We start from the raw sequence: 22,835 nt of genomic DNA on the forward strand, positions 1-22,835 counted from the left end.
GGCTGTTGAACTTGGCGCCGGTCGGTTGCAACTGTATTAAAAAGAGAATCATAATTTTTGGACTTTCCCTTTTCCGCCCCCTGCAAAACTGCAAAACCCAGACAACCCAGACAACAAGATTTTCAACCCCTGCTCACCATGCCAAATCGCGCTGTTCCTGCCTCTTCGCTCAGGAACAAGTTCGAACTCGACTGACAAAATTGGCTTGGGATAATTTAAAGGGGCCCACTGTTCCCAACCTAACCAACCACTACTACTGCCTGCCTTCCTCTGTCTTTCCCTCGCCTACCAAGATTACTTCCCTAGATTACCTTAGCTAGGGTAGATTTCCTACCGTAGCTTCGTCTACTACTGTACCTATCGTTGTAGTGTTGCATTATCAAGTAGGAAGGCGCAAGGGGATTCCCCAAGTTTGGCTTAGCAACACCAATCACCCTTACAACTTAGAACCTAGCAAGCTATCGCCCTGGCCTTGCCTTCGTTTCTAATTTCCTCTTTTCCCGTCTCATCACTCTAATATTATTCTAATCACCCTAAACTAATCACTAATCCATCCCTCCCTCCCTCTCTCCCGGACGATTCAGAGAAAACACCACACTTTTTTTTCTTGGAACCGAAACGACAAGCACGACAAGCACGATTACGCTCGAGTTGCGATACGATATTTGGCGAGGAAGGGAGTTCGAGGGGGAATAAAATCAAAAAAAAACTACATCATAGAAACCGAAATCACAACCGTCTTACACCTTTGCATTCAAGCTCGAATCGAGTGCCTCGAGCCTTTTAATCGAACGCGAGTCAGCACTGTTTCAACCCAACCGACAATAGGAATGAAAAGTTAACATCAACTCGGCTGTTGTCATACCTCGTAGCTTCTCTTATGAGTTTTGATTGAAGTTACAAACTGAATTCGCCAACAACACATCAAGAAGCTTGTGAATGGTTGCGCGTCCACAGATAAACCGGTTTCAATTACCAAGCTAGTCAAAGAAAGAAAACTTTGCCAGCGCAAATTGTGGCTTTCGACAACTCATCTGCATTCTCTCTTACAACCAAACATCTCTGCGCGATCACCTCGCGCTGTACCGTGAAATGGGTTCGACAAATTTTGGTAATTTCGACGTATGTGTTCATCGCAAACCTGCCATGATAAGGGTGTTTCAACCATAACTAATGATCATTGCTAACTATCTCGTGATTTATAGGCGTTTTGTCGCGATTCAACGCTACCGGTCTGCAATGTACGTTGGTCTAGTGGCATAATTATGTGAACTTGTATCTGTCAATAGCTTATGATCACTAACGATCTGCGTTAGGTTCTTTCAGATACTCATGATCAAAGAGGGGGCTGGGGTGGTTGCAACCTCCAAGGTATCCCACTGTCTGGCGACCGTTATTTGGGAAATCTAGGTTCGTCCTGATGAACAACTGCGTTGATCACTACTAATAGATCGCAGGGTCCATACTGCTCTGCGGTATTGCCATTGTTACATCAGTGCTATTGTTGTTGCGCTCAGAAAGGAAGAAAGCTGCAGTTGGCCGGAGGTCCGTATCGCATCTTTTGGAGTAACGTTTCTTTACTAACATTGCTATAGGGAAATGCAATTGTTCCTCATCGGCTTTATTATTATTGAAATATGCGAAATATTTACCGTGGGGGAGTTTCCTTTAAATGCAACAGTTCGAATTGTATGCGACACCCAAAGAAAATCCGATGGTATCCCATGTTTGAACAGCTAACTAATATGCGTACCTAGGCCTTCACGGGAATTCATATCGGAATGATCATTACAACTACGTGGATCCTACTCCTCAACGCTGTTGTGGGATACCAGATCCTCGACGATGGAACTCCGCTATCCCTAGGACTCATGGCCATCTCTGGAGCTATTTTGTTCGTCGGTACCGGTTACATCACCCTGGACACAGGCTACCATTGGACCACGAAATTCATTCCAGATCCCAATGACCATTACCGAAACATCGCACTCTACGTTCTTTACCAGCTTGCGCCGCTCGTTTTTCTCGTTGCCTTCTATGTTTTAGAAACCATACTAGTGCTAAGGGTTCTTGGTGAGGTGCGACCTATGCTCTATCTCACGGGCGCTGGTGTTCTATTCGCAATTGGGCAGGTTTTCAACTACGTCATCAGCCCATATATCTGCAATGGAACTGCTGGCAAAATCGATGGAGCGTTGTTTGAGACGTTATTCACACTGCTTGCAGTTGTGATGATATGGGTATTCTGGTCAAGCATCACGGAAGATGATTGGCCAATTGCCAGCCAGCCCACGGGCTATCCTTAATTCTCGACCTTCATTTGAATATTCCCGGAGTTGGCGTTCAGGTTCGACAATATACCCGTTCATGTTCTTTTCTTTTCATTCCTTGGCTGTGTCCTATCGATTAAAAAAACCACGTCGTCTCGAAGGGAACGGCGACAAAAATATCACGACAATTTAATCCACATAAGAGTAGTAGTAGTTTATTATAAGGGTTTGGGGGACGGGGACGGTGAGACAACGAGAAGTGGCATGCTTGCATGCGCTATACGAAGCTACGCAAACATGTCTGGGTGGGCGGAGGAGTGGGAGGGGGGAGCAGGAGGTAGGAGTGGCAGTGATAGTGGTAGTGGTAGTGGTAGTGGGAGTAATGGTGGTTTATATTCATACATATGGTGGCAGACTTGCCATTAGCCAGTTGGTGGAAAGTTTTGGAGCCTGGTTGAAAGTATACCCCAGATATGCGCGACTAATGTATATGACGTCGTATGATAGCTGAGTTGAATACCTCTTATGTAGGTAGTTCAAACGACAAGACGAGTCACGTTCAAGAATTGAGGATATCTCTTGATATTGTTCGGTATCAATTATCAGTGATAGGAGGCTGAGTTGGTACTAGATACCTATCTATTGTAAGAATAGTAACAACCTTGAACTTTACGTGCTCCCTGTGCAGATGAATGTAGTTAACCTACTAGGTTACATATGTAAGTATGAACTATCCTTGTAACTTTACAGTTAATAGGTACTACATAGTACTATATACCCTGTGTGTTAACGGTATATCCACTGGTTCTCATTGGCCAAACATTGAAGCTCGGGGTTTTAGGTACAAGGCTGTGCAGTCTTACTGTCTTAGTAGTCTCAATGTCTCATTAACTAACTTGAAATGCAGGTAGCCAGCCTTGCCTTGTTCTTTTTTTTATTTTCTTTTATGAAAAAAAAAGAAACTTACAAGCCAAAAATCCAAAACTTGCTGTCTTGATCTCGCAAGTTCTCTACCACATTACAATACATTGTTCTATAATTACCTTATCATTCATTTGTGAGGGTTATGACGTCTTTTGAGTCTTTCACCGCTGACAATGCCTTGAGGTGTTGTCAAGATTCCCCAGTCGCACGCCGACGTTAAGTTATAAACGTACCACCACCTTGGACCACTACCTTGGAGCTGTCTCTCTTTCACATAGTAGCTTCTTAATTTCTCTGTTTCTCTATTTCTCTGTCACCCTTCAACGCCATCTTTCACTTTTACCACTTTTGCCAACAAAGGAAAACATTCGTCCATCTCGGGTTCACACTTTTTCATAAATCCCGAAATCACGAGCGTGTATCTCAGCCCAACCACGATCACGACCACGACCACGACCATGGCCGACTCGGACGGCGAATACCATGGCTCAGATGACGAGTTTGGCGAGCACCAAACCACATCCGGCACGCAATCAAAGACAAAAGCTGGGGCCCGAAATGACAAAAGCAAGAAGGGGAATCGAAAGGTCGCTAGAGCCGCCTGGGAAGATATCCAGAGATCTTGGGACGCAGTTGTTGAGGATGCTGATGGTACACTTGCTGGGGCTATCGAAGGTCGCGCAGAGGCAGAGAAGCGAGCACGACTACTAAAGGACACGACACCATTACAGCGCGGTATAATACGACACCTCGTTCTGGTTTTGGACATGTCCTTTGCGATGCAGGAGAAAGACATGCTACCAAGCCGATATGAACTGAGCATGGCCTACTCCACCCAGTTTGTCAGAGAATACTTTGAGCAGAATCCTATCTCGCAACTTGCCATCATAGGTATGCGGGATGGTGTCGCAGTCAGGATAAGCGATATGAGTGGGAACCCGGCCGACCATCTCGAGAAGCTACAGAATTGGGTCAAGCAGGAACCGCAAGGAAGCCCCAGTTTGCAGAATTCACTAGAAATGTGCCGTGGAGCTCTATTGTAGGTTTCTATAACATTGATGGGTTAAAGCCCAGAGGCTAAATGGATTCGCTAACCGTGTGGGAGTATAGCCACACACCATCGCATGGTACTCGAGAAGTCGTTATAGTCTACGGTGCCCTGATGTCCAGCGACCCGGGCGACATCCATCAAACTATACGCTCTCTAGTCTCTGACCATATACGCGTTTCCGTTGTCGGCCTCTCTGCTCAAGTGGCCATCTGCGACGAGCTCTGCTCTAAGACCAACGGTGGCGACACCTCAAGCTACAGGATCGCGCTACACGAGGAGAACTTTAGGGAACTACTACTGGCTATCACAACACCCCCAGTCACTCGAACCCAGGAGCAGAATAATGCGAGTCTCCTCATGATGGGGTTCCCCTCCCGCAAGCTTGCTGCCGGCGATAGTATGCATTACTGTGCTTGCCACAACCGACCCACGCGCGAGGGCTACGACTGCACCCGATGTGGCTCTCGAGTCTGCCGTCTCCCTGCCGAGTGCCCTGGCTGCGGACTCACGCTCATTCTCTCGACGCATCTTGCGCGCTCATACCATCACCTGTTTCCCCTACGTAACTGGGTCGAGGTCCCATGGTCCGAAGCCAAGAAGTCAAAGGCGTGTCACTCCTGCCTCGCATCCTTTCCTGAGACATCCAACCCTCGAAAGGCTAATAAGGGAAAGGGCAAGGAGAACGCGAGTAGTGGGACAAAGCTCCCTCCATCGTTGAGAGGACTAAGCGAGTCCGGACGGTATGCCTGCGAGGTCTGCGGTCACCACTTTTGTATCGATTGCGATCTGTTCGCGCACGAGGTGTTGCATAACTGCCCCGGGTGCCAAAGCGATACTAGAGGTATGCAGAATGGGAATGGGAATGGGAATGGGGAGCAGAAGGGGGGTGCGAATGGGGGCGGATCGCAAGAGAATGGCGCCATGGATATTGACTCATGAAAAGGGCAAACTTTGGAGCTATACAATGGTCTTGGTTTGGGGGAACTAGGTGGCCTACCATGAACTGCATACCTAATGCCTGCCTAATACCTACCGATTAATTAATTGAAGCAAAATCAATATTACCTAAAGAGCCATTCGTGAATGGAAGAGTTGTCAGGGTAGCTACTGCCACTACCACTTGGCATGTACTAGTTATAACTTATAGGTAGGTGCCTGGCCCTGTAGCGAATATTCTTAACCTAGGTTACAAGGGTGTGCCGGTGGAACCATGTGCTATATCTATTATCGATCAGGCTAGGCCTAACTATTCTCCTCCTTTCATGTGTCCTCTCTCTGTCTGTCTCTCTCTCTGGCTGTCAACGTGACAACCACAGAATCAAACCAAGCAATCAATCTTCGCCGCGCTTTGCTGTGTGCTTTGCGTCGTGGGCTCGTTAAGGGGTAGTTAAATGGTAAGTTAATAAATCAAAATAATCTCTCAAACACCCCAAAACCAAGGGGTATTCAGTAGGTACCTATCATATACATTCCATGCTATGCTCTTCCATCGCCATCGCCATCGCCACCTTCTTCCTTCTCTCCTCCGCTTCCTTCCTTCTCTTCCCCACCAAAATTCATAAAATCGATTTACAAGTTCCCGCGCTCAGCCTGCTCGCGCTCGATGGCCTCGAACAGGCTCTTGAAGTTGCCGGCGCCGAAGCCGTCGAAGCCGTGGCGCTGGATGATCTCGACGAAGACGGTGGGGCGGTCCATGAGGGGCTTGGTGAAGAGCTGGAGGAGGTAGCCGCGGTCGTCGTAGTCGACGAGGATGTGCAGCCGCTGCAGCGTCGCGAAGTCCTCCTGGAGCTCCCAGGTGCGGCGGGGCTTCTTGCTGCCGTCCTCGCTGATGTTGTTTTGGAGGCGCTCGCGAAGCGTCTCGTAGTAGGTGTCGGGGACCGAGATGAACTCGACGCCGCGGGCGCGCATGGCGGAGACGGCGGCGATGATGTCGTGGGTGAGCAGGGCGACGTGCTGTACTCCGGGTCCGGAGTTGAAGATGACGAACTCCTCGATCTGCGACTTCTTCTTGCCGAGGGCGGGCTCGTTGATGGGCATCTTGACGGTGTCGGTGGCGTTGCTCATCACGATGCTGCTGAGCGCGCTGAACTCGGTGCAGATCTGCTTGTCGTCGACGGACCAGAACCGGTGGAAGGCCAAGCACCGCTCGTAGAACTCGCAGGCTGCTACCATCTCTCCCCACGACTGGTTACCCACACAGTGGTCGATGCTCACTAGCTCTACGGATGGGAGAGAGACGCTTGAGGGGGGTGGTGAGCGCGGCTGGAAACCGGGCATGAAGGGGCCGGTGTACCCGTGCCGCGAGATCAGGGTGTGTGTGGTGTCTCCATACGTGCGGATCACGGCCGTTTGGACGTCGCCGTGTTTCTTGTCGTGGAGGACTTGCGGGGGCTGTACAGAAGAGGCGCCCTGTGAGACGGCGCGGTTGTACACGCCCTCGACGCTGTCGACCTCGAAGGCGACGTCCTTGACGGCGTCGCCGTGCCTCTCGAGGTGATCGTGCATCTCCTTGAGCAGCACGAGCTCGGCGTCCGATATGGGCTCATCCTTGGGCAGGTGGGCGAAGGAGCGGATGGGCGAGGTGAAGACGAAGCGGACGGCGCCGTTGGCCACGACGTACGACGTGAAGAAGCGGCTGCCCGTCTCCAGGCCGCGATACGCTATCGTCGTGAAGCCGAGCAGCGTGTTGTAATACGAGGCGGCCTGCTTCGCGTTGCCCACCCACCAGGTGACATGGTCGTAGCCCTGGAGCTCGGACACGCCAGCTTGGATGGCGAACTCGTCGTGGTGTGTGGACAGGGCCGAGGAATAGCTCGATGAGTCTTCTGTGATTGCCGAAGGGGCCATGTTGGGGGTTTTTATGTGTGACTTATTTGATGGTATGTAACTAGATGGACTAGGTGGGTAGGTAGGTTATGTACTATCTAGATACTAGATGTCATGGAGAGATGGCTATGATATGGATATGGATATGGATATGGATATGGGTATGGGGAGGTAATGGTGATGATGACTTGATCCGAGACTCACACACACAAAGGACTTCAGGGCGAGTGATTAGTACATGTTAAGTGTACAATAAACAAAAGTTGAAGAAAGTATATCACTTTTAACTTCCGATGTGCAACTTACACATCTACCTATGTAAGCACCTTACTCACTTACATATCTTATAGAGTTCAGGCGGGTTAAAGGAGGAATTGGTCGGGATCGGATCGAATTCCGCACTCACAAGCCGTACACAAGTGTTCACCTTCGGCCCCTTCGGTCATAATATACCATTATACATACCTACCTACCTATATACGTAAGGCTCATTAAGATCTGCTTCTGGTTCCGACGTCCAAGGCAAGGAGCTGCTCCCCAGAGTATCGGGGATAATAGGGATAAGGATCGCAATCTTTCTTCACACACTCACTCGCCTTGATACCTACTGGGAGCAGGCAGTGTGATTGATTCGGTAAGCCGAAAATGGCTGTATCTACATTACTTCGTACACTTGGCCATTAGGCTATTGGTCCTGATAGCTCATGCAGTGAGCTGACGATGAACTATATAATACTACTGTGCACATGTAAAAATAACATGGAAGGTTTATTGGCATTGATAGATAGCATTGTTGGCGTTGATAGTCACCATCATTGGCAAGTAATGGCATTAACTTATTGGTATGTAATACTATGTATGTATTTGGTAAGCCAGGGGAGCCAAGATGAACGATGCTATTTACGTCAGACCTGCCGAGGCTAGCCGAGTCCCGCTGGTTTCCAATGGCCCGAGCTGCATCTGCCCGATGCCAATCACGACAAGTACCAGGTAGATCGTATTGCTGATTATCCAATAGGGGCAGGTGGCTTTAGACGGTTAGAACGGGAAGCGACATTGTCCCTTATCATTGACCATGTCACTGAATGTCACTGACCATGGATGTATGTAGCTGCGGGTGAATGAAGAACCACATTCGCGGAAAGTGGCACTCACCTTCGGCACTGGGATAGGGGCCGAGATGGACAAATAACCTTTATGCTTCATGATGACATTTGCCCGGACCTGACTCGATCATTATTTAGCTATCTTACGTAGCTAGCCATCTATTACCAGAATCCAGAAACTCCCTCCACTATTATTACCTTGCTGTCTTTACTCCATTACCGTCTCACATTCCACTTTCATACAACATTTCCAACCTCCGTAATACTCGGGACTCTGATAATCCGTACCTCATTCTGTTCCGATAATTCATCCACATCACACTTCATTATGGAGCCGAGTTCCCTCACCCGTCGCGACTTCAATGTCCTCGAAAAGATCAAAGACCCTGAGTCGAACCCGTTGACGGCTGTCATCGTAGACCCGACTTTGCCCAAAGATCCGAACATGACGGACACGTCTGTGTATGATCGCGTCTCTCAAAAGGAACGGGATATTGTTCAGACTATGCAAAGTTTAGAACTGCAACTTGCCGGCCTAAGACCCAAGTCAACTCCCGAGCCAATTAACGAATATCACCAATGCGTATCGACACTTGGAGAGCTCATATCTGAATACCCAAAGTATGCCAGTGCACGAAACAATAGAGCGCAAGCTCTTAGGAGACTATATGGCGATACCATGCTCCTGCGTGGCAGCGCCAATTCGAATGCGCTGCTGTCTGATATAGATGACCTTGAAAAGTCTGAGGCGGCAGCCCTAGCCCTTTCTGACCTCGGCAAAGCTATCGAATTGTTGACCCCAAAGACCGTCTTCGCTTCCATCTCGCCGCAAGCTGGAAAAACTCTCTCGCTTGCCCACACTCAACGAGCTGCAATATATCATACAACCGCCAAGTCTCTTCAAGCTGGCCAAGTAGCAAATATTGCCGTGGAAAGAAAGGAAGCAGGATGGGCAACTCTTAACTTTGAGGAGGCTGCCTCGAGAGATTTTGCTTTAGGAGGAAGGTATGGAAATGAGATCGCAAAGGGATTGGCCGTGAGCACGAATCCAACTGCCAAGCTTTGCGGTCAGATGGTGAGGGAAGCCATGAAAAAGGAATATGGCCCAGCATATGCCGCATGATGATTCAGATAACTAGGTACCTAGCTAGATAGTATCATGGCATAGAGTACCTATGTATTTCGTATTGAACTCGGGACTGAGTAATAAGCTCAATAGATTTGAGCCACTCGCTCGTCAGGTGTCGTTAGGTAAAGCATCGAAGTTGACTAGGCAACGTTAAGTAGCCTTGCTAAATAGATTTCCAAGTCGTCTAAATGAATATCTAGGTTAGAGTGGTGTATTCCGATATACTAGGTATTGTAATACGAATGATTTAAATTATGTTGCATACCTTGTACCAGCGCTTAGAGTCTGTGTCGGTGTTCTACCTTTCTCCTTGCCTTCACGATTGATTCTTGTCGCAGCTGCTCCGAGTCCGATCACCACAGCGAAAATGGGGTCTGCGACTCGGGAAATGATGTAGGTTGGAGGAGCCATTTTTTGAGCGCGGGACAGAGGTACTGACTGTGTAATACCTTGGTAGATCAAAGGGTGTTATCTGGCAAATAGCTATAATCTGTCGAATGGATATAATTCCAAGATCGAAGGTCGAAGGTCGAAGGTTGGAGTTTTGAGTTGCGCTTCAAAGTCCCTGGGCAATGTTAATTACGTACTATCCCCAACCAATCGCGGGGTTTACCCGGCTTGATATGGCTTGATAAGAATAAAAGCTTGGACCATATTCGAGAACAGTTGAAGCCCCACTTCGTCTTTGCATTCTACACATTTTACACCAATCAGCACCAAAACCCTTTCTTTTCGCTTAATTTTCTTGGGCACATCTTTTTTTTCCATTTTCTTAGCAACCTGCAATCGCGAACCTCTTCACGGCCGACCCGATTCTCAATACTACGACAATTTACTAATCCAATTCACAACCCCGACTTCCTTTCACTCTCTAAACGACGACAGTGAAGCCGACAAGATGAAGTTCCTCAAGGTTGGCCGAGTAGCCATCATTACTCGTGGCCGATATGCCGGCAAGAAGGTACGTTTAAATTGGTGATGATGAAGGTGAAAATGAAGATGAAGATGAAGATGAAGATGAGGAAGACAATTGAAGGACAGCCGAACATTCCACTACACTACCCACCCATTCGATGCCCTCCCGAGTCCGAGTCAATTATCTGGCAAACAATCTCACAGTCATACGAAATTCCATATCATCCTTGTTTCTATATAATATTTCTATATAATACATACATCGCCGGAGAGGAATTGGGAACATCTTTTCTAATCCAACTATCCCACAGGTCGTCATCATCCAGCCCGTAGACAGTGGCAACAAGCTCCACCCCTACGGCCATGCTCTCGTCGCCGGTATTGAGCGCTACCCATCCAAGATCACCCGACGCATGTCCAAGACGCGACAGGAGAAGCGATCCAAGATCAAGCCTTTCGTCAAGGCCATCAACTACAACCATCTCATGCCTACTCGTTACACACTCGAACTCGAGGGCCTGAAGGGTGTCATTTCTACCGACACCTTCAAGGAGGTCAGCCAGCGGGAGGATGCTAAGAAGAACGTCAAGAAGGTCCTAGAGGAGCGCTACACAAGCGGGAAGAACCGATGGTTCTTCACACCTCTGAGTACGTTTTTTAATTTCAATTTTCTTCACCTTTTCCCCCCCTCTTCTCTTCTCCCCTTCGCTTTACTCGTACGAGAAGAGACAGCAAATCCAAAGTGAAAACCTGCTAATTGCCATTTCTATCATCAACAGAATTCTAAATCCTCTCGTCTGCATAAACTTACGTCGTTCGGTCTAAGGGGGGTTCGGTCTGGGATGTAAATCGCATCATCAAATGGCATTAGGAGCCTTTAGGGTCTTTGCTCTGAATTCAGAATCATGAAAAAAATGAATACACTTGACGAATGAACTCGTCCGCTTTTCCGTCTGTCAACTCGTATGATGATGATATCCATGATGATATCCATGACGATATCTATGATGTATCTGCCTTAATTCCCGATGATAGTAATACACCATCGCCAACATGGTATAATACGCAACGACGAGACCAAGAAGATCCCCTACATAGAATCAAGGAATCTAAACAAACCCAATTATTCAGAGTATCGTAGCGAGAAGCAGTTCTTATAATGCCGATGTACCAACTCCCTACCTCCTCACCACCCTTCCCAGCTGGTGGATGTACCTGTCAAAACAGCATTATGCCTGCCTACCTAGTACTATACTCAACATACGAAGGTAGGACCTGGTAGGTAGGCGTGTATGTCACTTTCAGTCGACTACAAACTTGCTACCTACATACCTACATACGTACCTATATAGTTATGGATAGCCTAAACTCGATCATGGCAAGCTCACGATGCTACCTAATATCCAAATGACGGGCTGATGTACATGTGTAGGTAGATAGATAGGTAGGCAATAGACTACATTTACGCAGCCACGCAGTACCAACTTAGACAACCACAATCACAGACAATGACAAGAGGATCAAGTAGCATTAATTATGATTTCGGTTTTTTTTTGGTTCTCATTCAGGTCTAATTCCCAGGACCTTCTAAGTTACATGAAGAACTTGCCTTATCGTGATGCGAAGCAGATGCAACCCGACCCTTGCAATTGACGCCTGTCTGCTTTCTCTATAGCCCTACTATAAGCCACGTTGGTTATCCCTCGTAAAGTGTCCTCGACACAAAGAAAAAACTCTCCAATTACCACCCGTTACCCCCCTTCACGGAGATGATCTGGAAAATGTGCAAGTATGTACTCGAAAAATTAGGGAAACGCATACTGGATCATCACGTAGCATTTACCCATCAAGTTAGGATTTCGTAGTCGAACCTAACCGTTATCCCCGTCCACCCCGAAGATTAAAAAAGCATATGGTGAAATAGAGACTCTTTCATCACATCTTCGTTTATGAGGATACGCCAAACTTCTCAGCAGCACCAGCAAGGTATTGCGAGGGGTTGTAGTCTCCAGTGTATGGGGAAGCCAAACCTCCAAAGAGGATGAAGACGAACAAGAGTGCCGCGACGATGACAACGATCTTGCGAGCGGCAGGGCGGGCTGCACCAAATTCGGCCCAGTGTCGTCCGGCTTCACCAGCATATCCCCTGAGAGCATCGAATCCGAGCTTGTAGTAGACCATGCCACCCAAAGCAATGGTGTAACCAAAGGCCTGAAGACCGGAGACGGGAGTACCCCAGATGAGCATAGATGCAACAACAAGCATAACATCCTTGAGGACACCGCAGAGGGTCATGATGACAGCCGAAGTCTTGCCAATCTATTGGAGGATTAGTGTCTATAACAGCTGTACAATGATAGAGCAAACTTACCAAGAAGACGACAGACACATTAAGCAGGAATGCGCAAAGTCCGTTCAAGAAGAATGTGAAGAGACCAACGTGGTAAACCTCAGCAATGGAGACCTTGGGAATTTCCCAAGCAAGCGCAACAACACCGTTCATGACAGCGCAGATAGGGGCAAAGTAGTAAAGCGAGACAAGGGGGTCCATCTTGTACTCAGCAGAGCTGAGCAGGGCTTGGACCAAGTTTAGACGAATAGCCTCGAACATAAGACCTCCCAACTGGTAGAGGAATCCAATCCAGACGAATTTGATCTCGCCAAAAGAGGCAATCATGACACCGACAACAATGGCTGATACATTCATAAGCTGTCGAAGGTTGGGAGGGGCAAGACCCATAGCCCAGCTGGAAAGCAGTACAGCAACGGGAGTGGTAGCCTGTTACATTCCGTTAGCAATTGTCTGCATTGACAATTATACAATCATCGCTTATAATTATGCATACCTTGATCATCTGGATAAATGCGACACTGAGGTAGAGGTAGGTCAAGTTTCCGCAGATCAAACTGAGACTGAAGAAGACACCGATGGGAACGATGGCTCGGAGATAGACACGACCAGTCATCTTAACCGACTTGCGACCGTCGAGAAGGGTAGTGTAACGCGCCATTAATTGCGTAGCGATGGTCGCGAAAGACAGATGGTAAGTGGTCAGAATGACGGGATAACCTAAGACAGCGTTAGATGCTGTTCAGAGTAGAATAATTAATCGACAGCAGGCTTCTTACGGAACTCGAGGGTGTCCAGGATCCATTTGTTGAAGAGAATGACGGATGACGATAGAGAGATCCATACTCTGTAGATATTTGGTGTCAGCTAGCTATATTCCTGCAGCTTGTTGTTCGCATCGACTTAGAGAATAACGTACGCGACATAGACAGCCGGGTGAATGGCGGCCTTAGGAGGTTGAATTTTATCAGCCTCCTGAGTAGTAGTGGGCAGGATAGGACCCTTTGACTCCGGTCGGGGAATCTCGCCCGAGGTACGACTCTTCTCGTCGGCCATTGTTGATTGCAATTGTTGTTGTGAAAAGGGTGTGTTGTAAGAAGCAAAAAAGTCGCGAGTTGCGATGTAATTGAGAAAAGGGGTCAAGTAAAAGAAGTGAAGATGGTTGTGATATGATTTAGTTATGAATGAGCGACGAGGCCAAGCCTGCTGAGACCAATTAAAAAGGTAGGTTTTGGGATTTGGGGTGTGGCGTTTACCAGGGTTGATTGATGGCCGTGACGGTAAAGATAATGGGAATAGTCGAAAATGAACCTTTGTGTTCTCTCTTCCGTGACCTGTTTGAGAGGTGGTTGTTGTGCGGAGGAGAGAAAATTCGTCGACAACTGGAAGAACAGATGTGACGATTTGCGGTTGTTAGCGCGGAGGGAGAAGAAGGTAAGGTAAGGAAAGGTAGGTTAAGAAAACGGTAGACAAGAAAAAAAAAACGAAGATGAAAAGAGATCGGTACGGCTAATAAATTTTCATTTGAAAGCTGCATTCGCATTCGACAGGCATAACCTGGGTGTAAAGATAGTATCTACATGTAGTTATATACTGTATGTACTAGGTACCTACATGAGTAAAAGCACTGTACATCCTAGGTATGTACTATGTATTAGTAGTATGTAGTGAACTGTGACTGTACTCTTCATCCCGCACAATTTTAGCCCCAGAACCCGCCCCAATTGAATTAAAGCTTTCAAACACGGTCGCATCATTCATATCCCAGGTGTCCTTTAAATGTTCGTCAGTGCGTGCCATGCGGTACAAACCTCCCTGTATTGGTACAAGTCTCATCTACATATTATGTATGTAGTGTAGTACAATAGTTAGTACCCACCACCTCTATGTAGTACATAGTATAATACTACATACTAGTACATACAGGATGTAATGTAATCTGGCCCACCCCCACTAAAGCTCATTCCCTGGAATTCCTGCACTCAGGGGGCCCCGATGTTGATAAAGAAGGGGAGAAGGGGGGGCACCTAGCACCTGGGGGGCAACTAATTGCGTAGGCAGCCCGCTGGAGTGCTCTATACTTAGGTAATTGGTGGAAATGGGTACATGGTAAAACCTGAAATCACAAAGCCTCTGATGTCGTTTCGAGAGCCTCTCATTTCATCGCTAACATTGAACCATCCCTCTACTGCATAGTACTGTGTAAAACTTGCAACCTGCCTATCATTTTGTATATCATTGTTAATCTTTGCCCAATCTAAAATAATCTTGAACAAGGCCGAATGATTTTTGTTATTTGTTCGCTATTGTCACTTTATATTGCGAAAAGCTAATTTGAGGCGTGGTTTCAAGATAACACATAAACGTCGTTGATTGGGTTCAATTACAACATTTAATGTTCAATTGATGTTGTACATTATACAACAAGTAAATCTACATGTACATATGTATTGATCAATCATATCAATCATATCAATTATCTCGAGTGCTGATGTATGTATGGATGTGAACCACATTTAAACATTACCCACAGCTACATCCATAGTGGATATACCAGATATACTAGGTACACTAGGTACACTAGGTACACTAGGTACACTAGCCTCTAGGTACGGAGTACTAGGTAGGCATACCAGGGGACCCCCCTAACATTACAGCGTTTAATGTTCAACATATGTTCTGAACTTCTGATTCAAAATAACAAGCAGCATTCTTTTATCGAATCTGCAACCAAAGTTACCAAAGTTACCAAACCCTTAAACTTACATAGGAGAATGATCCGAGAATCTGCTAACCTACATAAATCCCAGATACTAGGTTAGGGACTTTATAAAATACCTAGTAAGATATACTGACTTCGTTGAATGTGTTATATACTACTAGGTAGGTACATACCCATGGGTGTAATATTATATGTACTGTATTGTACATTAACAGATCTATCTCCTTTTAGGACCTTTAGGCCCGATGCTCCCGCAAATGCATACCTCAAGTGTTACTATTTAAAACCACCTAATAATTGTCAAAGTTGGGTTATTTACATATTTACATACCTACCTAGGTCCTAGGTACCTAGATATACATATTTATCTTATGCTTGCGTTATGATCGTGGAGTGGATAGACAAGATAGCTAGATGTAGCTATCGAAAGCGCCACGGGAATTATTCTGCCACGAGGTTCCATCTTGCTGCCCGTCATCGCTAGAACATTGGAATGACCAGACCAGACACTATCTATTATCCCGTACCGGGGCTACTTGGCGAACGAGCCCCCGTCAAGTTCATTGTGCTGTGACGTAGTGAGGTATGTATGTTGGTATGGTATTGTACAATTATTACTAGTAATTTACTACAATATATATGGTACTAGGTACGCCTGGTATGGAGTCCACCAGATCTCCTAATAATACTCTCGTCCCCATTTTCAGCCCTGTCTTGGCAATTACGAGGCATCGCCGTCTATCTACTATGCCGTAAAGTTTCGCGGGTCGGCGGGTCGGCGGAATAGCAAAAGAGATACCGGCCTGACCGGTAGGTCATCTACTAGTCAGCAAGTAAAGCGAGTTAGACGATTAGACGATTAGACGGTGAACTATCATCGTATTCCAGACATACGAAGTAGATAGTTAGTCCCAACCATCTTGCTCTTCCATGTTGGTCCTTGGTCGTGTTGAAGGTTTGCTCGTGTGCAACGTCATCAAACCTCCCGGCGCTCTCTAGAAATACGAGGGATGAGGCACAATACAGTATAAACTTTTGCCGCCACGTATCACGCGTTGCGGCTTCGATCTTCTTTCGGTATTAGATGTTCCACCACTGCAAGCCATGCCCTTTCGGCTTCCCGAATTGTCGACAATCTGTTCATAATGGGATTTTAATGGGATTTTTTATCGCTTTTACGGCGTATGTTTGAGCAACGTCGTGCGTTCCAAGTGGACGGTGACCTACCAGAATTACATACCATACATGCTGCATATGTACAATCAAATGGTATGTAACTATTGTGCAGATAGATTAGTACATACGGTAGATGTATGTATGTAGGTACCAGCGCCCCAGGAATGTGCCCCCACCAATTAACAGCTTCCACTCACCTAAGGGTCTCCCCAAATGGCGTCAGCTGCATGTCAGCGTCTTAGCATCTTACCAGATTCACTGTGAGGTTTATCGTCTCTTACCTAAGGTATGACATACTCTAGTCACTAAAATATCGAACAAGCTACAGTACATACATATGTATTTACGATACATTCTTAGTAAGGCTTCTTGTCGTGTTGGAACTTTCAAAAACAGTTTCAATAGAGGCAATCATATCCGAACGGCGGGATCATAATCTCCTATGGCTCATCTACCTAGTAGCTAATTCGATTCTACAATGTATCTACGATTTGCAATTTTATCTCAGTCGACCACTTCTGCCACTCGATTTTTTTTTCTGCTGCTGCTATTATCAAAGCGTAAAAGATTGTTGGTCCTTGAGGATTACGTAGCGTATGTCCACAAAGAAATGCTCATCGCAATACTGTGACGGATCTGTACCAGAGTAATATTTATAGTAGCCCCCCTAATGAGGCTGAGCCGTCGGCAAGATAACGCTAAGTAAGATCTATACTCTGTATGGTAGTACCTTGGAATCCAAGTTTTTCCCTTGTCCTTGCCTTGCCCCTATTCCTATTCTCCTAGCCTAGCCTGCTAGGTACTAGTAGCGCCTTATTGACTCAAGGTACTGCGCTATAGTACGTATGGTATAGGTGACATTAGGCGTATGTATGTACCTATACCAGAGGCGGCTGAGAGCTAACGTCCAGTTGCGGCACGCACACTTTTAGGGAAGACCTTCCTAAACTTGGTGCCAGCGGAAGTGAAAACTCGGTATTTCCACTTGGAGACTTTTTCTTTTAAGCCGCTAGGTTGTCCCGTGGGCCAAAAACATCAACTTGAGACGGCGGCTCTAGTGTGTTTGCAAATCTTTACCGTCGATCTTGCGGACCTAACCGGCCCTGGCGCTCCGACTGCTCTGTAGAAGCCAAGTTTGAGAGGAGGGGACGCCGTTTCACCGACCTAGCTTAGTCGTAGTCTCATCATGTCATGAGCGGAAAACAAGATCGACACAAGCCAATGTACAAGTACGTGCCCGCGGTGAAAATAGCCATCGACCTGGGTATGCAGGCGGGACAGGACCTTATCGAAATTAAACGATCTTCAAGGCCGAAATGGGTTGACGAATGCAACATTTTAATCGGAGAGCGATAGGAGCGGGCTGTACTATTTCATTACTCTAGTGGGTGGGCAAATACTAGGTAGAGTCTAGGTAGGTAGTTTCAACACCAAATCAGCTGCCGGGATTCTAGATCTGGCTTGGGGTTGTTTAAGGAGACAGAAGAAAGATACTGTAGTCTGTAGTGTGTACATAGTCGCCAACGTTCCCACCGCCTCGACTCGTGCAAGCCGTGCATATGGATTTGCTTCCGTACGGCTAGGGTCAAGACGGACGGAAACGGGAGGTCAACGGGTAAAAGCAACTTTGCTTGCCACCTTTGACGAGAATTGAGGCCAGCTTACAATCTCAATGCTAGGCTACAGTAGGTTCGTACATGATGTATTGTACCAGCATGGAACCAGCCCAGCCTATAAGTAGGTACCTACATAGATGTAGTTTATGTATCATCAGCCTTGCTTCCCATGCGACCCACGATACCAATAGAGATGCCACCATTGGCCAACTAATGTTTAAACCGACGACGTGCTCGATGCTACCTAACTAGAAAATTCGGTAGGTATGATACAGTATCGGTACACAAAAAAAGGTATTGTACCGGACGGCGGAGACAAGCATCAGATGTCGTGCTCGACGGTTTCGAAGCTTGAGGTTGACGCGTACAAGGGATAGGAGGGATAGGGTATGAGCTTCATCTTATTATGAAATTGCAGAGGCAGGGATTTCCTCTAGGTGGTTCAATCAACATCAATCATCCTTCAGCCCAAGTTCCCAACATTGAAAATGTTATGCTCTGGATTACCATCACACATTGAATTTGCTCCTATCAGAAATCGAACAACTTTCACATGCGGACACGTAATGTCGGCAAAGTATTCGCACAGTACTGTACATGTATGTAGTAGGTATATTCGATTGAGCGACTCCCTACCTAAAGATCGTCATACTCATAAGCACTCACTTCCCCTTTTTAAGTAGGTAGGAAGAAGTGGTGGAGGGTTTACCCCCCTGGCGTGACAATTCCTATTAATGATTTCCCCAAGGAGTGGAAGGCAAAATAGCGGTAACAACACAGATTTACATACATATGTACATATATATATATATGTGTAGCATGAGCAGGTTACTTACCTTCTTGGGTAGGTGTAGACAAGCTGGGCAAAGATGTATCTATTATGCGTGCTACCAAGTACAGAGCATGGCTAGTATGGCCACCTGGACGAATCAAGGTAAAGGAGGCTGGCTCTCAGCACAAAGCCTGAGGTTTGGACGCATATAATAATTCCAATTTGCCCATCAATTGCCTCTGGTCCCTGCAGGCGGCCTAGAAGAATCCCGTTTTTCAATGCTAACCTGTGTACTATAGTAGTACTTGTATAAGTTATTACCAGTCTAGTAAGTTGTAGTACATACCTAGTAATTAGTAGTTATGTGTAGTACATATGTAGGTAGCACTAGAGGGAGGTTAGTATGTATGTATGTATGTATGTACTATGTAAAGACTCACTTGATATTAATTAGAGAACAGACTGATCTGGAATTACAGAACTTTATCTCAGATACCAAGATCCCAAATTAGCAACACCGTTTTACAACATTGGAAGTTAGATACATGTACAATACATAGCAACGTCTCTTGATTGCAAAGTGTTTCATGCATACAATTGGATGTAGTAACTACACACAGTCGAGGATTGATGATGGGTAGCAAGTTGATTGAGCTGGATGTGATACATATAACATTGTGATATCAATTGTAATATTATAATATTATAATATACATATGTATGTACTGGGAAGGATTGTTCATGCTGTAAATTGTTTCGAGGACTACAAGGTACTAGCCTTTATAGCATCTTGAATATGCAGGTGCATTGTACCATCTTGACCAAATTAGGTAGTAGGTTCCATCCAATTGGACGGAAGAATCATTGCCAAGTTGCATGACGGAGGAGATACAGGGGTAATATAAGTGGGGTTGTCGCACGCACATACACGCTGCACATCTGCTAACATCTGCACGTCTGCACAACTGCACGACCGTACCATTTTAGCGTAGCACTTACTAGCACTTACAAGTTACTAGCACTAATTAACACCGTCCACAATTTTAGTCCTGTACCCCTCCAAAATAATTATACAAAACACTAAACACTTGCTCTCCCACATGTGCAGTACTCGCCTCTCTTTTTTTTGAGAAACCCTCTTGTCTGCCAACAGACTTCTTCTTCGCGCATATACCATTAGAATTAGACAGACTTTTATCCTGCAGCCTTCGTTGACTTGGATAGTCTATCATCCGTTCTTTTTCTCACGTCAACGCTTTGTTTCTGTCTTTTCAAAAACAAACAACAACTCTCGGCAACTTTCCCCGCCTTAACCCAAAAACTTATCCTAAAAGGATTTCCAGAGACAAGATGTGTGCGGACATGTAAGTTTATTTAGTCCTTCATATTTCATATCTTTATTCTTTTTAGAGGGGAGAAAACCACTTTAAACAGATCGCTGTGTTTCTTGGAAAGCCTAATTCGGTTCGCTAATCTACGATATCCCATAGCAACGTCGACGTCCTCGTCATCGGTGCTGGCCCGACGGGTCTTGGTGCTGCGAAGCGCCTACAGCAATTGGTACGCTTCACCGCCATTCAACCAAATTTGGTATCGTGGACTGACTTTTACTGATAGAACGGTCCCTCTTGGTTGATCATTGACTCCAACGAGAAGGCAGGTGGTCTTGCCTCGACCGACGTCACACCTGAGGGTTTCGTAAGTCTTTGCTCGTCTCTTTGTCTGCTCGTCGACTCGAGAAGTAAAACTAACCATTGACTCTCCTTCTTGGTAGCTCTACGATGTTGGCGGTCACGTCATCTTCTCCCACTACAAGTACTTCGACGACTGCATCAATGAAGCACTTCCCAAGGACGATGACTGGTACACCCACCAGCGTGTCTCCTATGTCCGTTACAAGGGCGTTTGGGTTCCTTACCCCTTCCAGAACAACATCGCTGTCTTGCCCAAGGAGGACCAAGTCGTTGCTCTTTCGGGTTTGATCGATGCTGCCTTGGAGGCTCGTGTCGCTTCCACAAAGCCCAAGGACTTCGACGAGTGGATCCTACGCACAAACGGTGCTGGTGTTGCTGACCAGTTCATGCGACCCTACAACTACAAAGTCTGGGCTGTCCCCACTACCAAGGTATATAGGCCCCTCATATTACGTACACATGGATTAAATCCTAACCCAGCTTTTAGATGCAATGCCAATGGCTCGGAGAGCGTGTGGCTGCCCCTGATGTCAAGAAGAGTGCCGAGAACATTATTTTGAACAAGGTTGCTGGCAACTGGGGTCCCAATGCGACATTCCGCTTCCCTGCCCGCGACGGCACTGGTGGCATCTGGATTGCTGTTGCGAACACACTTCCTGACGAGAAGAAGCGATTCGGCAAGAAGGGAGAAGTGACCAAGGTCGACGCCACCAAGAAGGTTGTCAGCCTCTCCGATGGCACCACCATTGGCTATGAGAAGCTCATTTCCACCATGAATGTTGACCAACTGGTCGAGTCTATGGGCAACCAAGAGCTCGTTACCCTAAGCAAGGGCCTATTCTACTCTTCCACCCATGTCATTGGTGTTGGTCTGCGAGGTGCACGACCTGAACGTATTGGTGACAAGTGCTGGGTAAGTCAAACAAATCATTGCACTGTGAATCGAGTAAATGGAAATAAAGCTAATTCTGTTATAGCTGTACTTCCCCGAAGACAACTGCCCCTTTTACCGTGCCACCATTTTCTCCAACTACTCGCCCTTCAACCAGCCTCAGGCTGATGCCAAGCTCCCCACAATCTCCATTGCAGACGGCAGCAAGCCGGCCAGCACGGAGGCCAAGGAGGGACCCTACTGGTCCATCATGCTCGAGGTGTCACAATCGTCTCTGAAGCCCGTTGACGAGGCCAACTTGCTCAAGGACTGTATCCAAGGTCTTGTCAACACTGAGATGATCAAGCCCGATGATGAGATTGTCTCTACCTACCACCGCAAGTTTGACCACGGTTACCCCACACCTACCCTTGAGCGCGAGGGAGTTCTGAAGCAGCTTCTCCCCAAGCTTCAGGACTTGGACATCTACTCCCGTGGCCGTTTCGGCAGCTGGAGATACGAGGTTGGCAACCAGGACCACTCATTTATGCTTGGTGTTGAGGCCGCAGACCACATTGTCAACGGCGCAATCGAGCTCACACTCAACTACCCTGACTTTGTCAACGGCCGCCAGAACTCTGAGCGTCGTCTTGATCAGGGCCCCTTGGCAGCCAAGAAGACTGGTCTGCCCTCGCATCCTCGAAAGTAATTTCCTGGCTAGCTAAGTCGCTGAGGTGCGAAGGTGTCTTTGAATGTCTTCGTACAGTGTACCATTTGATTGGCTTTGTGACCCATTGGTCATGATAAGACCTGGAAGGGTTTTCTGTCGATTGAGAGTTATACGCTATATAATTCTTCACGTTTGATGAGTGCAATGGTGATGGAATGTTTAGCTGGCTCCGACTTGGTTCTTACAACGAGATAGCATGAAAGGCCGATATCTCTGCGCTACTAGAGGGCATTAATGAATAGAAACATAGAATTATGAACTAGATGATATTCCCATCATGCATGATTTAAATAGTGTAGAAGCCAACCAATCAGTGGGTAAGGGAGAGGCTACGTAGATGGTTGAAAAGGGGAAGTCGAGTAGTATGATAACCCTAGGAGCCCTAGTGGTTCTCCAAGTCCTATCTGCCTGTCTGTATGGCTGGTGCAAGTCTTGTCTACTATGAAATATGTAGATCAATGGGTAAATTTTATGTAACTGTTTCCCAAAGGAGTGAATTGAAGCCAAGTGCGTAAGTAGGGAAAAGATTGATGGCATGTATTGGGTAATTAATCTTGTGATAACATTGAATGCATCACTATATGTACTATTCATTATGTAGGTATGTGTGTATGTAGTAGAGTGACATCTGTCAACGGTGCATGTCAACTGGTAAAAGAAAAAACAAATAAAAAAAACACTTA

General features: G+C 46.5%; 7 protein-coding genes across 7 annotated transcripts; 5 read left to right on the forward strand and 2 right to left on the reverse strand.

Annotated features, from left to right (window-relative positions):
* The first annotated feature begins 427 nt into the window (after nucleotides 1–427).
* GGS25DRAFT_172497 (chitin synthase III catalytic subunit) lies at nucleotides 428–2,420 on the forward strand. The gene is made up of 6 exons (XM_049256574.1): nucleotides 428–1,122; nucleotides 1,206–1,241; nucleotides 1,317–1,410; nucleotides 1,458–1,545; nucleotides 1,596–1,689; nucleotides 1,758–2,420. Exons 1-6 carry the CDS (start codon nucleotides 1,093–1,095, stop codon nucleotides 2,304–2,306), a joined length of 891 nt encoding a protein of 296 aa, XP_049118686.1. The 5' UTR covers nucleotides 428–1,092; the 3' UTR covers nucleotides 2,307–2,420.
* A 1,232-nt stretch (nucleotides 2,421–3,652) lies between these two features.
* Nucleotides 3,653–5,184, forward strand: GGS25DRAFT_513292 (TFIIH basal transcription factor complex, subunit SSL1; the record flags this gene model as incomplete). Its single annotated transcript, XM_049262868.1, has 2 exons — nucleotides 3,653–4,233; nucleotides 4,305–5,184. The coding sequence occupies 2 exons, from the start codon at nucleotides 3,653–3,655 to the stop codon at nucleotides 5,182–5,184; spliced, it is 1,461 nt and encodes a 486-aa protein (XP_049118687.1).
* A 365-nt stretch (nucleotides 5,185–5,549) lies between these two features.
* GGS25DRAFT_172525 (putative 4-hydroxyphenylpyruvate dioxygenase) lies at nucleotides 5,550–7,417 on the reverse strand. The gene has a single exon (XM_049256575.1). It carries the CDS (start codon nucleotides 7,090–7,092, stop codon nucleotides 5,815–5,817), a length of 1,278 nt encoding a protein of 425 aa, XP_049118688.1. The 5' UTR covers nucleotides 7,093–7,417; the 3' UTR covers nucleotides 5,550–5,814.
* Nucleotides 7,418–8,087: 670 nt separating this feature from the next.
* Nucleotides 8,088–9,594, forward strand: GGS25DRAFT_480550 (uncharacterized protein). The gene has a single exon (XM_049260098.1). It carries the CDS (start codon nucleotides 8,506–8,508, stop codon nucleotides 9,298–9,300), a length of 795 nt encoding a protein of 264 aa, XP_049118689.1. The 5' UTR covers nucleotides 8,088–8,505; the 3' UTR covers nucleotides 9,301–9,594.
* Nucleotides 9,595–9,996: 402 nt separating this feature from the next.
* On the forward strand, nucleotides 9,997–11,595 carry GGS25DRAFT_480552 (ribosomal L27e protein family-domain-containing protein). Its single transcript, XM_049260099.1, has 3 exons — nucleotides 9,997–10,267; nucleotides 10,533–10,869; nucleotides 11,001–11,595. The coding sequence occupies exons 1-3, from the start codon at nucleotides 10,205–10,207 to the stop codon at nucleotides 11,006–11,008; spliced, it is 408 nt and encodes a 135-aa protein (XP_049118690.1). The 5' UTR covers nucleotides 9,997–10,204; the 3' UTR covers nucleotides 11,009–11,595.
* A 156-nt stretch (nucleotides 11,596–11,751) lies between these two features.
* GGS25DRAFT_480555 (TPT-domain-containing protein) lies at nucleotides 11,752–14,119 on the reverse strand. Its single transcript, XM_049260100.1, has 5 exons — nucleotides 13,491–14,119; nucleotides 13,351–13,418; nucleotides 13,068–13,291; nucleotides 12,593–13,000; nucleotides 11,752–12,540 (listed from the first exon to the last, which is right to left on the reverse strand). Exons 1-5 carry the CDS (start codon nucleotides 13,625–13,627, stop codon nucleotides 12,169–12,171), a joined length of 1,209 nt encoding a protein of 402 aa, XP_049118691.1. The 5' UTR covers nucleotides 13,628–14,119; the 3' UTR covers nucleotides 11,752–12,168.
* Nucleotides 14,120–19,817: 5,698 nt separating this feature from the next.
* Nucleotides 19,818–22,816, forward strand: GGS25DRAFT_480558 (FAD/NAD(P)-binding domain-containing protein). The gene is made up of 6 exons (XM_049260101.1): nucleotides 19,818–20,221; nucleotides 20,348–20,417; nucleotides 20,475–20,555; nucleotides 20,632–20,982; nucleotides 21,039–21,464; nucleotides 21,529–22,816. The coding sequence occupies exons 1-6, from the start codon at nucleotides 20,208–20,210 to the stop codon at nucleotides 22,129–22,131; spliced, it is 1,545 nt and encodes a 514-aa protein (XP_049118692.1). The 5' UTR covers nucleotides 19,818–20,207; the 3' UTR covers nucleotides 22,132–22,816.
* Nucleotides 22,817–22,835: the final 19 nt, after the last annotated feature.

Source organism: Hypoxylon fragiforme (assembly GCF_022984875.1).
Source record: "Hypoxylon fragiforme strain CBS 206.31 chromosome Unknown GGS25scaffold_3, whole genome shotgun sequence".
Lineage (NCBI taxonomy): Eukaryota > Fungi > Ascomycota > Sordariomycetes > Xylariales > Hypoxylaceae > Hypoxylon > Hypoxylon fragiforme.

What these genes read in the sequence shown, in the direction of transcription:
- GGS25DRAFT_172497 (XM_049256574.1), top strand. Translation starts at nt 1,093, where the DNA reads ATGGGTTCGACAAATTTTGGTAATTTCGAC. An exon ending in CCGTTATTTGGGAAATCTAG is followed by an intron (nt 1,411 to 1,457) that starts GTTCGTCCTGAT and finishes AATAGATCGCAG; the next exon opens with GGTCCATACTGCTCTGCGGT. An exon ending in AAAGCTGCAGTTGGCCGGAG is followed by an intron (nt 1,546 to 1,595) that starts GTCCGTATCGCA and finishes ACATTGCTATAG; the next exon opens with GGAAATGCAATTGTTCCTCA.
- GGS25DRAFT_480552 (XM_049260099.1), top strand. Translation starts at nt 10,205, where the DNA reads ATGAAGTTCCTCAAGGTTGGCCGAGTAGCCATCATTACTCGTGGCCGA. An exon ending in GCCGATATGCCGGCAAGAAG is followed by an intron (nt 10,268 to 10,532) that starts GTACGTTTAAAT and finishes ACTATCCCACAG; the next exon opens with GTCGTCATCATCCAGCCCGT.
- GGS25DRAFT_480555 (XM_049260100.1), bottom strand. Translation starts at nt 13,627, where the DNA reads ATGGCCGACGAGAAGAGTCGTACCTCGGGCGAGATTCCCCGACCGGAG. An exon ending in CACCCGGCTGTCTATGTCGC is followed by an intron (nt 13,419 to 13,490) that starts GTACGTTATTCT and finishes AAATATCTACAG; the next exon opens with AGTATGGATCTCTCTATCGT. An exon ending in CCTGGACACCCTCGAGTTCC is followed by an intron (nt 13,292 to 13,350) that starts GTAAGAAGCCTG and finishes ACGCTGTCTTAG; the next exon opens with GTTATCCCGTCATTCTGACC.
- GGS25DRAFT_480550 (XM_049260098.1), top strand. Translation starts at nt 8,506, where the DNA reads ATGGAGCCGAGTTCCCTCACCCGTCGCGACTTCAATGTCCTCGAAAAG.
- GGS25DRAFT_480558 (XM_049260101.1), top strand. An exon ending in CGAAGCGCCTACAGCAATTG is followed by an intron (nt 20,418 to 20,474) that starts GTACGCTTCACC and finishes TTTTACTGATAG; the next exon opens with AACGGTCCCTCTTGGTTGAT. An exon ending in ACGTCACACCTGAGGGTTTC is followed by an intron (nt 20,556 to 20,631) that starts GTAAGTCTTTGC and finishes CCTTCTTGGTAG; the next exon opens with CTCTACGATGTTGGCGGTCA.
- GGS25DRAFT_172525 (XM_049256575.1), bottom strand. Translation starts at nt 7,092, where the DNA reads ATGGCCCCTTCGGCAATCACAGAAGACTCATCGAGCTATTCCTCGGCC.